At 37.9% G+C, this 13,311-nt stretch overlaps 1 protein-coding gene across 2 annotated transcripts in view; it reads left to right on the forward strand.

Annotated features, from left to right (window-relative positions):
- Positions 1–13,311, forward strand: part of SH3GL2 (SH3 domain containing GRB2 like 2, endophilin A1) — a 236,050-nt gene that overhangs the window by 125,229 nt on the left and 97,510 nt on the right. The window contains exon 1 of one of the 2 annotated variants that reach the window (XM_009188717.4): positions 10,997–11,705. The exons of the other annotated variant lie outside the window; for it this stretch is intronic. Coding sequence (XP_009186981.1) covers positions 11,658–11,705 — 48 coding nt within the window. The 5' untranslated portion in view covers positions 10,997–11,657. Of the gene's footprint in view, positions 1–10,996; positions 11,706–13,311 lie in introns of those variants that run through there. 2 annotated transcript variants of the gene reach the window in all.

The raw sequence follows: 13,311 nt of genomic DNA on the forward strand, positions 1-13,311 counted from the left end.
CAGGAGGTATCTGCACTCCCTCTGTGCTCGCCTGGGGCCTTCTGACCTTCTCTATAAAAAGCCCTTTTTGTATTGATACTCCTGGGTGGTAGTGGGTCGGATGGCCATTACATAATCACAACCTCTTTTTTTTCAGTCAGGCTAGCTATTATGCAGAGAGCTAGGAGTGGATTACTTCTTGGCAGGAATAGGCACAGAAAATGGAAACATTGTGAAAAAAATCTTGATGTCTCTGAAATTGGAGGATGTATTTTATCTGAAGAAAATGGGCTAGGGAATGTTGGGGTCGTTTCTTAGATCTGACCTTAGTAAGTCATACAGGCCTTTTTATACTGATGTTACATTTTTAAAAGACATCTTTACCTCATGGGGGGAAAACACTAGACCAAAAGAAGGCAGACCTGATAATTCTAGTTCAGGCTGTGTTGTCTGAGTTGTCCTGCAAGTTGATACCAATCACAACTTCCCCGAGCCTCTCCTTTCTCATCCCTTCAGTGAAGGCCCTCTGTAATACCCAAGTCCTTTCCAGTTCTGAAGTCTGTTCAAATTGGGGGCAGCTGGAGGACTCATGGAGGTCCACACTACTGAAATTAAGAGGACTTTTTTTTTTCCTTTTTAAAAGAGAACATTTTAAAAATCTGGCTTTATAACTCAAGGATATTTTAAATACAGATTACTATTACATTTGTATTTTGTAATGAATATTTCAGATTTATGTTTGTGCCTTAAAGCTAATTGACTGTGAAGAAAACAGTTTTATAAACAGAGCCAAAGAGAAAGTATGTATGCCTGGATGTATTACATCAGACAAATCATCACTTTACTCTCATGAGATATTAGTCCATTCTCGTACTGCTATGAAGAAATACCTGAGATGGGGTAATTTATGAAAACAAGAGGTTTAATTGACTTACAGTTCCACATGGCTGGGGAGGCCTCAGGAAACTTACAGGCCTAGCAAAAATTGAAGGGGAAGAAAGGCACCTTCTTCACAGGGCAGCAGGAAGGAGAAGTGCCAAACAAAGGGGGAAAAGCCCCTTCTAAAACCATCGGATCTCATGAAAACTCACTCACTGTCATGAAAACAGCATGGAGGAACTGCCCACATGATTCCATTACCTCCTACCGGGTCCCTCCCATGACACATGAGGATTATGGGAACTACAATTCAACATGAGATTTGGGTGGGGACGCAGCCAAACCATATCACATGGGTTTGGATTATCCCTTCCTTTTTTCAGTTTTTCATAGCCCATTTTTTGTGGATGCTAAAAGCAAAATTGCTGTCCACATGCATAGCATATCCATAACCCTCTTACCTTCCATCACTTTCTGGGACTTGTTCTTATTTTAGAGTAATTTTAAAGACTGAACATGCAGAAGCCTCATTGCCTCTTAAAGGATGCACTTTTAGAGGATGTACTAAGTCCGGTGTTGGAACCTCGATACTGTCAAGGGCTGACATTTCCTCTTTAAGAATCAGCTCCCTCACACGACAGGGTACTAGAGAGGTCACATGGGCTGTGAAAACTGGGCACTCAGGGCTGGATAGATTGATTGCTAACAGACATATATATAGTCTGCTTTCTTCAGCAGAATTAGTACCTGGCTTTGCATCTTCAGCTTGAGCATGAGCTCAAATGCATTTTCTTTCCTTCTTTTTTTTTTTGAGGCGGAGTCTTACTCTGTTGCCTAGGCTGGAGTGCAGTGGTGTGATCTCGGCTCACTGCAAACTCCACCTCCGGGTTCAAGCGATTCTTCTGCCTCAGCCTCCTGAGTAGCTGGTATTACAGGTGTGTGCCACTATGCCTGGCTAATTTTTGTATTTTTAGTAGAGACAGGGTTTACCATGTTGGTCAGGCTGGTCTCAAACTCCTGACCTCATGATCTGCCCACGTTGGCCTCCCAAACTGCTGGGATTACAGGTGTGAGCCACCGTGCCTGGCATCAAATGCATTTCTATACAAGGTTCCAATCAGAGTAGTGGCCAGTCCCACTCATATGTTCAAAATATATCCTGAGGAATGCAAAGCAACATTTTTAGTCTTTTGTCTTAATAATTCTTCTATTAGCAACTTCATTAGACATGCCCTAGTGTGTAACTTCGTCACTGAAACCATATCATTGCCTCCCAGATAGCCTTCTAGACTCCTAACCTTGGAATGGACGGAGGAATATTTAAACTGTCTCTTAGTTTTACAGAAGCAGAAAATGCTAGGGTTGTAACCCAGGTCTCCCTGACGACTTGGCCTGTGTTGTGCCGACTAAATTCTTCTTGTCGTCTCATTTGCTCTATTGTCATGATGTTGGTTGAAGGGAATTAGTAAAATCGGACTGGCATTAAATCTCTGGGAACTAGAAAATGGGCTAAGATTTAGATGGCATATTCACTTTCTGCATTCCCTTTGTCTGTGTGCTTGTTCTTATTCACTCCTAATTTTTTCCTGTAGCTGGTCTTTTATGTTGTCAACCTTGCATATAATTGCCTGGGTACTCCCTGAGGTGATCCTGCTAATTTTAGAAGAACTGAAAGATGAATATTACATATGGTAGTAGAAGGAGTCCTGGATAGGAAGACTTTGCAGTCCTGGCTTCAAGTCCAGATGCAGGCAGTCACCTGTCACTTTGGTCAACATCTTAAGGCCTCCAGGCTTCAGTTGTCTTGTCTAAAACATGGCACCTTTTGCCTCTGAATTTCTGACTCATAAAATGGTCCAAGCCATATTGTCAGTGATTACTGCTTTTGATATCAGCTTCATACGAGGTAGCTTTCCAGGCTGCTCTAACTTTTGGATTACATAACAGAGAGAGAGAGTGGCTGATGGATGGGTATCTCGATATCTGGCATGTTGTGGTGAGTGGGAGAGAGCCAGAAGAAAACCCTTGGAAAGTATTTTTTTAAAATCTGTGTGAATATGTTTATATTGGGATGGTTCTGAATTCTAGACTTTAGATAAACTAAGAAAATTGGATGTAATATCAAGAGATAAAATTCCATGAGCTGAGGTTGATGAGTAATATACAACTAAGAGAGGAGAAAAGGAAATAAGAGATTAAATGAGGTAGAGAAAAATGATGTTGGGCAGGCCATTTAACAAATTATCTGACTTTGTTTCTGCTTATGCAAAAGAGTTGGACTAAATTATACCTGAACTCCTGTTTTGTGAAGGTCACAAGTACAGATGTTTCTAACCTTGAAGGGAAGTAAGATGTTTATTCATTTTTTGCTTTTAGTTTTTGTTCTTTCCCTAAAGATATAGAATATGCAAATTATTTAAAAATCAAATACAGGCCAGGCGCAATGGTTCGTGCCTGTAATCCCAGCACTTTGGGGACCAAGGCAGGTGGCTTACGAGGTCAGGAGATTGACACCATCCTGGCCAACATGGTGAAACCCCATCTCTACTAAAATAGAAAAAAACTAGCCGGGCATGGTGGTGCGTGCCTGCAGTTCCCAGCTACTTGGGAGGCTGAGGCAGGGGAATCACTTGAACCCAGGAGGTAGAGGTTGCAGTGAGCTGAGATCGTGCCACTGCACTCTGGTTAGGTGACAGAGTGAGACTCCGTCTCAAAAAAAAAAAAAAAAAAAAAAAAAATCAAATACAGAAAGACATGGGGGAGGAAAAGCCAAAATTCTCTTAAATATTCCTCTCTATATAAAACCATGATTGCGTCACTGTCAGTGATTTGGTAAAGATACTATTAGACTTCTGTGCAAGCAGCATGAACTGTTGCATAACGTTCAAGGTGAAGGAAACAAGCAGTCACAGCTTATATTTTTCCAAACTAAATTAAATCCAACTGAAATGTATACTTGCCAGATTGACAGGAATTTCAATATCACCCTCCAGGGATATTCTCTCCTGTGCCTAGTTTGCCAGCTCCTGAACCCCAACTACCGCAAGTGTGTACAGTCTAGAAAGGAATTTGGTGAAATCTGCTTTCAAGCAGAGAAGAGCCTTACCATCCACCAATCTCCTGCTGCCACCCCTGCCCTGCCCTCAGCTTTACTGTCATGTGGCACCACTATTGAGCACTAGCCCCTCTTGGCTGTCCAGTAGCGGTTGATTTTGATACTGTGAAATATGAGCTTGAGCTCCCAGAAAAGACCACGTGCCTCCTTGAACAAGGGCAGCTCTATTAGTTCAGTGCATCAACCATTTTCTGTGTTACATAATATATCATTGATGACATATGCCATCATTTATTCAGCCAGTCATCTCATGGTGAATGCTCAGATCAGTATTAATTATAAGTAGTGTCACGATGAACACTTTACATATATCTTTGACCATCTATCTGTGTTTTTAGAGCTAACACTCAAGAGTCATGTTGCTGTATCAAAAGGTTTACCTGTTAAGTTTTGACCTGTATTGCAAGTTTGCATTCTGGACTAGATGCACCGGTTTACATTCCCGAGGTGCATTGGAGTGCACTTCCTTGTCACGTTTGCTGATGATCTCTGTGCAAGAAGAAAATAGTTCTGGCTACCACAATCTCAGAAGAAGAACATATGGTCATACACATGGCAACATTATCTCTAGAGAACTTGAGTTCCTCTGGTATTCAAGATCCATCTGCTATGGATTTATAATTTTTCTTGTTTCCCCTCCCTAAGTTGGTGTTGAATTGGTCATGTTGACCCATTTAAATTCAGAGGATGAGCTATTTTATTTATCTCACATTCTCTTACCATATTTGAAGAAATGGCCAGATTTTTCTCAGCCTTCCAACCCTTTCACTGTGTTTTGTCATGTATGTAGGATTTACCCAGTAGCAAAACTATGAATTCAGGGTCTTTAAGCTAAAACTTCCTAAAGCAATACCCTAAGACTCAGTTGTGAACTGAAAAATCTATGGGACTCTAGAGGAGTGGGATATCCCTCCGCCTTGACCTTTTGGTTCCCTGGATTCCTGTGGTTAGGTTAGCTGGAACTAATTGCTGAATATTTGTTGTTTTCTGAAGATAACCAGTTATTGTCTTGTGTTATCTTATTGTTCTTTAGCCACATTAATTTGTCTTTCTGACTTGTGTATTTTACCCTTATTCTTTTTTTTTTTTTTTTTTTGAGACGAAGTCTCGCTCTGTCACCCAGGCTGAAGTGCAGTGGCACGATCTTGGCTCACTGCAAGCTCTGCCTCCCAGGTTCACGCCATTCTCCTGCCTCAGCATCCCCAGCAGCTGGGACTACAGGTGCCCGCCGCCACGCCTGGCTCATTTTTTGTATTTTTAGCAGAGACGGTTTCACCGTGTTAGCCAGGATGGTATCGATCTCCTGACCTCGTGATCCGCCCGCCTCGGCCTCCCAAAGTGCTGGGATTATAGGCGTGAGCCACCGCACCTGGCCACTACCCTTATTCTTTAGAAATATTTCTGTGTTCTGTGCTTGTGATTGATTTCGAAGGTCTCCTAGAAGTTACAAAGGGCCTGTATTAAAATCCTGTCAGCAATAACGCCATATGGTTTCCTAGATGTTCTGCAGACTAAAGAAAACACTTGTTCTGATATTTTAATCAAACTCTGAGGACTTAAACATATGGTATAAAGAATGCTAGTTAATAGCTTTTTGTGTTATTTTAATGGCAGAAACTACAAGTATGTTTGCACCAACCTAAAGAGAACCATGTCAGAGTAGCAGAAGAGCTCATCTCAAAGCCTATCTTAGAGAGATGGATGGACCTGTTCACTGTGTTTCATCATGCTAATATGAAGTGTGCCTGCCTTTGGGCAACTCATTTCATATTGAGCCTTAATCCCAATTGGTAAAATGAACTATAATCTTTCATCATTCCATAGATTTCAGCTTGAAGTGGGCCCACAGAGTAAGAGAGGGTAGGGAGTGAAAATGGAGTCACAAAGCCAGCAGAGAATCCTCCCTCTGGTTTCTGAATAAACGTCGTATATGCAGAAGAAATCAATACATAGAACCTTCCCAGAGAAATCAGACTAACTGCAAAACTTGAAAAGCTTTTGCTACAAAATACGTAGAAATGATGGATAAAACAAAACAAAAATATGTTTTCATTCAGAGCTAACCAGAAAGTGTTATCAGGAGCCTAAAATGAAGAGGGAAGCCAAAGACCTGAGCTGTTTCAGGAGTGAGGGGAGAGGTGGCAGCAGGTAGTGGGGGTGAGGGTAGGACTTGAGTATATCATGTATCATTTGGGGCCTGTTTGAGAGGAGAGATTGGAAATGAGTCACAAGCATGAGTATAGAAATTGGGAAAGAGGTAGTAAAATAATTACTGTTATTAGATGATATGATTATATACCTAGAAAACTTTACAGGAGCAATTGAAACAACACGACAAACAATAAGCGTGTTCATTTTAACATACAGAAATATTAGCATATAGAAATAGCCTACATAGATGCAAACAGCCACTAATTAGAAGATATTGTGTAAGGAAAGATCTCATTTGCGGTAGCGTTAAATAAAGATAAAATTCCTAGGTATAAATGATATAATTTTTCTATTTAAAAAATAAATATACCACATGTATAATTTTTTATGAAAGAAGACATAAGAAACAGAAAAGCATACGATGTTCTTTTTATGATTGAAAAGACTTAGCATCATAAAGGTGTCAGCTTTCTCTAAGTTAAACTATAAATGTAATGTGATACTTATACAAAAGATACTATTTTTAGTAAGACAAGCCTATTATAAATTTATGGAAAAAAGTTAAGTATAGCCCAGGAAAATATAAGGAAGGATAATAAGGAAAACTAGCCCTAATATATATTTAAAAAATTTTTAAAATCTTTGATATTTAAAACAGTGTATTACTGATTAATGAAGAAACAGATTAATAGTTTAACATAAGATACAAGTAGATTTCAAATCAGTAAAAAAAATAGATAATTCAATAAAAGGTTTTGGGAAAGATGGATTGTCCTCTTGGAAAAAAGACTGGATCCATAATTCACATCTGGGATCCATAATTCACATTGGCAGGACCAGGAAGAGTTTCCAGTGGAATAAATAAAGATTTAAATGTTAATGAATGAAATAATAAAAATCACTAGAAGAAACCATTGAAGAAATTTGAAAGTAGTTTTGATTTAATGGAAGCTTTTCTAATTATGATCCCAAACGCAGAAACAATAGAGGAAAGAATCAGGATGTGTACCTATATAAAGAGAAATCATGTTGCAAAAAAAACAAAACATGAGCTGGGTCATGAAAAAATTTAAACAGATGAAAAAGCAAGGAGCAAAACATAGTGAACCCTCTTGTTTCCATCTCCCAATTTCAGCCATTTCAAACTAATGGCTGAATTTCTTTATTTTGAAGGTAATCCTTGCTTATCATATCATTGCATCTAAAACAATCTGCCTGTGAATAGAAAAGAGTCCTTTTTTTCCTCAACATATTAAAATGCCATTATTACAATTAGGAAATTAGTGATTCCCTAATATTCATGATCATTTTTAAGGCATAGGGAAAATGAGTCTTCCAGTAAATAAATAATATCCACTTAAATATTTAAAAGGCATATTCTGTGATTTTCAGAAATTTTTTTTTAAAAAAGAGATTAATATACTACAGAAATTTCTATTAAACTAAATTTAGACACGCTTCCCCCTTTCAGTGTTCCAAATGCCCTGAATCTGTTAATGCCTTGCCGTCAGCTGGTTATGCCACTTGATTATGCTTTTGTTAATCCTGGATCTTTCTCTGACCTGAATGAAGCCCATTGCTTTATCCTGCCTTAAAAATCGCTTAGGACTGTGACAGATGACGGCGCAGCAGTCTCTAATAAATCCTTCAAGATGGGGACACATCAGACATTGTCAGGACCCTCAAGCTCTTGAAGGAGGATTCAACAGAGATGAAATTTGGAGGTAGTAGTAGCCTGGGTGCCACCAGAATTTCCCACCCTTTATCAAATGAAAATGAGCTGCATTCTTTGGGTAGGGAATGATTTTAAGGATTGTATGGCTCGGGGAAAAAAAAACAATAAAAATATTTTATAAACAACTAGCTTGAGTGAATCTCTTTTCATAAAAATATTTAAGATGCAGGTAACATCAATCAGTAATGAGTGATAGATGTTGAATTTTGATGTAATAATCACAAGTTTGAATATTAAAATTAGTGTGTTTAGAATAACATGGCAGTTTCATTTCCAAACAGTTGAGGAGGAGGGGCTCCACCTTAACTCATTCTATGAGGTCAGCATCATCCTGATACCGAAACCTGGCAGAGTCACAATGAAAAAAAGAAAACGTCAGGCCAGTATCCTTGATGAATATAGTTGCAAAACTCCTCAGGAAAATACTAGCAAACCAAATCCAGTAGCACATCAAAAAGCTAATCCACTATGATCAAGAAGACGTTATCCCTGGGATGCAAGGTTGATTCAACATATGCAAATCAATACATGTGATTCATCACATAAACAGAGCTAAAGACAAAAACCACATGATCATCTCAATAGGTGCAGAAAAGTCTTTTAATAAAATTCAGCATCCGTTCATGTTAAAAACCCTCAACAAACTAGACATCAAAGGAATATACTTCAAAATAATAAGAGCCATTTATGACAGGCCTACAACCAGCATCATACTGAGTGATGAAAGCATTCCCCTAGTAAACTGGAAGAAGACAAGGATGCCCTCTTTCACCACTCCTATTCTACATAGTAGTGGAAGTCCTAGCCAGAACAGTCAGCAAGAGAAGTAAAAAGCATTCAAATAGGCAGAGAGGAAGTCAAACTATCTATCTTTGTAGACTATATGGTTCTATACCTAGAAAATCCCATAGTCTCTGCCCAAAAGCTCCTTGATCTGGTAAATAACTTCGGTGAAATTTCAGGTTGCAAAATTAATGTACAAAAATCAGTGGCATTTCTGTACACTAACATCATCCAGGCTGAGAGCCAAACCGAGAAAACATCACAATAGCCACAAAAAGAATAAAACAACCAGGAAAACAGCTAACCAGGGAGGTGAAAGATCTCTACAATGAGAATTTTAAAAACTGTTCAAAGAAATCGGAGATGACACAAAGAAATGGAAAAATATTTTATGCTCACAGATAGGAAGAATCAATATTGTTAAAACGGTTATACCCTCCAAAGCAATTTACAGATTTAATGCCATTCCTATCAAAGTACCAATGACATTCTTCACAGAATTAGAAAAAATATTAAAACTCCTATGGAATCAAAAAGCCTGAATAGACAAGGCTAAGCTGAAAAGACAAAGCTGGAGACATTGCATTACCTGACTTCAAATTATGCTACAGGCTATAGTAACCAAAACAGCATGGTACTGGTACAAAACAGTCACACATACCAATGGAACAGAATAGAGAGCCTAGAAATAAAGGCACACACTTACAACCATCTAATTTTTGACAAAGTTGACAAAAAGAAGCAATGGGGGAAAGTACTTCTTATTCAGTAAATGTTGCTGGGATAACTGGCTAGCCAATATGCAGAAGATTGAAACTATACCCCTTCCTTACATCATGTAAAAAATTAACACCAGAAGGATTAAAGACTTAAATGTAAAATCTAAAACTGTAAAAATCCTAGAAGGATAACCTAGAACATATCGCTGTGGACATAGGACTTGGCAAAGATTTCATGATGAAAATGCCAAAAGTAATTGCAACAAAAACAAAAATGGACAAAATAGAGATCTTCTGCATAGCAGAAGAAATTATTAGCAAACAGACAACCTACAGAATGGGAGAAAATATTTGCAAACTATTCATGCAACAAAGGTCTAATATCCAGAATTTATAAGGAACTTAAATTTTATAACAAAAAAACAAATAACCCCATAAAAAAATGGACAAAAGACATAAGCAGACACTTTTCCAAAGAAAGCATACATGTGGCCCACAAGTATATACAAACATGCTCAACATCACTGATCATTAGAGAAATGCAAATCAGAGTGACAACGAGATACCATTTCACACCAGTCAGAATGACTGTTATCAAAAAGTCAAACAATAACAGATGTTGGTGAGATTGCAGAGAAAAGAGAATGCTTATACACGGCTGTTGGAAATGTAAATTAGTTTAGCCATTGTGGAAAGCAGTGTGGCAATTTCCAAATGGAATTACCACTCAACCCAGCAATCCTACGTTGGATATAATCCTAAAGGAATAGAAATCATCCTACCATAAAGGTACATGCATGCGTATGTTCAGCACAGCAGTATTGACAGTAGTAAAGACATTAGAATCAACTGAAATGGACTTGATGTGGAAATATGTATCATATGTAGCATATTCAGGCCACTTAGGTTGACATAGATTCAACGTTTTACAACGTTTTAGTAGATATCAAAGTAATGTCTATATATCTAATGTAAGAGATAAAGTAATATATTCTAAGTAAAACTTAGATTTGTGTCATTTGAGAGTTTACCCCTTTTATTCTGGAGTGCGAAGGAACATGCCCAAGGCCACTAAGTAGGGCCTGAATCCCATCTCACGATCTCAGTGCCTTTTTCCTTTCCATGTGATCATACTTCTTCCTTTCATACCTTTAAATCGATTATCTTCCTTCATTAGAATGTGTGTTGAAGTTTTGAACAAAGCGTAATAGGCATGAACGTGTTTTTATGCTTTCTTAATGTAAACTGTTTTTCTCCCCATTGCCTGTGATGCTAGCACTTCTTCATGAACTTTCCTGTCCTCTCAGTTGCACCTCTCAGTTTTGATTCTGCCAGATGCAGTGGGAAAGCAATTGCTCTTCCTAAGGAAATCCATGGTTGGATTTATTTTCCTCTTACCTTTTCTTGCCATGGTAAACTTTTATGGTCATTTATCTCTGTCATAAAAATGAATGAATATAGTACATGTAATCTTGCCTGTCTTAAATTATATGACATATACTGTTTATGTCTTCATTCTAGTTTCTTTTATGTGAATGGGCATTTTGGTTTATGAAGAAAGATTTGTATCTTGTTTTGTTCCTCCTGGCTTTAGACATCTTATAGGTGAGTCCCTTAGGGTGTTGGATCTTCCCTGCAGGGCCCTCTATTCCTGATATCTAAGACTAATCTTACACCATTAAAATGAATAATGAACCTTAAAAAAATGGAATCCTGTTTCTCACATAGGAGAGTCAGGAGAGGCTAGAAAATGTTGCTGTAGGGTTTTGCCTCAACAAAATAGTAAGCATTTGAAAGGAAATTCAAGCAGTGTGCTTTGGCCAGAGAAATGTAGCATCTCAGAGTAAAGGGGATTTTTAGGCAATTTATGTATACATGCACTTGACATATAAAACCCTTACACTGCTAACCAGTAGTCAGCCAATCCTTGGTTAATCCTGCTGAAGACCAGAAAATCAGGAGAGCAGCCTACAGTAATAGGAGGAACTTGTGCTTTTAATCTGGCAAATTTCTATATCCTGACTGCAACACACACATGCTGTGACCTTGGGTAAGACCCTTGACTCTCTGATTCTCCATTTCCTTATTGTGGTCTCATTAGAGAATTAAATGACATATTAACTACTATTATTTTAATCTATCACATCTGAGCTGAAATATCTTCCACTAGTTCTCATTTATTCCTTCCAAATCTTCCTCTTGGGGTCATACAGAACACGGTTGTAATCTCACTAGTTATCTTCTAGGTGTGTTTAATTTCAAGTCTCAACTCTCTCTAGGGCTGTCACTATCTTTTATGTGTTTGAAAGCTGTGCAATCAAAGGACAATGGAGACAGAACACTGGTAAGCTGAAGTCGCCTTCTAGCATTCTCTATGATCTACCTGTATTTTACTGTGCTGTACTAACTTTGTGCCGTGCAACAGTCACTTTGTGAACTTGTGGTGTTTGTGAACAGAAGCTCAAATTAAATATTCAATTTCAGTCATTAACTGATGTGAAAAACTCTTCCTTTTCTGGATGAAAATATACATATGTTTGGGCAAAGGAGAGTGAAAGTTGATATTGGTATCAGACACTTTACAGCTATTAGACCTTACCCCTAAATCCTTACATCTAAGATTTAAAGCACAGTCTTTACGTAAGCCTGTTTCACTTGCTACCGATAATAAAAATCCTGTCCTAACACAGACAATTGAAAAAGTAACCTCATATGCATATTCTGTTTCACACTCCTCTTGTGTATTTACTCTTCATGTGTCTCTGAAATCCAAATAAAAGGTGAGACCTAGAGAGACACATATTCACGTTTGTGCTCTTAGAAGCATGTAGATTTTATGCATGATGTCCCCATTATTGTAATTGGAGTGTGCAAAGATAATTCAGCAAGTCCTTATGTCTCAGTGTCTCAATTATGAATAGTTTTTGATTCAGTGTTGCCCTGAGGGCCTCTGAGATGGGTAAAGAAACTGTCTGTCTCCAGATTCTGGACTCTTCCCAAGGTCTTGGCTGCTTTCTTGCCATCGTGGTCATTGTTCTTCCCAAGTTCTCTGCCTGCTTCTTGACATCCTCATCACTCTCCCCACTCCTTTCATTTTTCTCTTCATTTTTCTACAGTCTCACTCGTATTTGTATTTGGTTTTGATAGTGAGACTGAATTTTGTTTCATCTTAAATGATTGTCACAGTTTATTTCATTTTTTGATTTTGACTCTTTGTATTCTTTCATGTCAAATGTTTCTGGAGAAACTCTACTTTGCGTAATTTAGGGACCCCAGAGTAGAGCAATTCCAGTTTGAAAATATTCTAATTTTGGCTTTTAAAAATGTAAAATGTGAGAATGAAACCATTAGAGCTTGACCATCTTAGAAGTTTATCAAGTATATATTTAACAAATATATATGGTTACATTATATTCTATTTATAAATTAAATGTTCTTTAACGATGAACACCTGGTCAAGTCTCTCTAGTGGCTTTAAGTAAAGACCACTTCATTTACCCTCATGTGGCTAAGATAATGCTTTTTGTTGTGCTTCAGGTTCATTATGTGAAAGCAGTCCACTTCTGAGATTAGTTTAAAATGTTCTATTTAAAGGCTGTTTGTGTGGCCCCATTTAAGAAATTAGGCTATGCAAATACAACCTGATTACGAGATTCAGGTTTAAAGACATTTGAGGTGCATTTGAGGTTCTTTGTTACCATCGATCGTAGGTTTTACTAGAACTAAACCCCTGAGATTCAGGCTTGTTAGGTTTTACTCAAGAATTCCATTTCCAGCACCAATACCTTTCATTCTGAGTGCTAAGTGACCAACCTATGATTTTTCTTCCTATTCAGCAATTGATTTTGTTTCCTTGATATACTTTTATTTGTCAGTTTCCTGCTGCCATAATTCTTACTCCTATCAAGACATTCATTTTTGTTTCTAATGTGGGTAAAATGTTTAGACCA

Source organism: Papio anubis, chromosome 13, assembly GCF_008728515.1.
Source record: "Papio anubis isolate 15944 chromosome 13, Panubis1.0, whole genome shotgun sequence".
Taxonomy (NCBI): domain Eukaryota; kingdom Metazoa; phylum Chordata; class Mammalia; order Primates; family Cercopithecidae; genus Papio; species Papio anubis.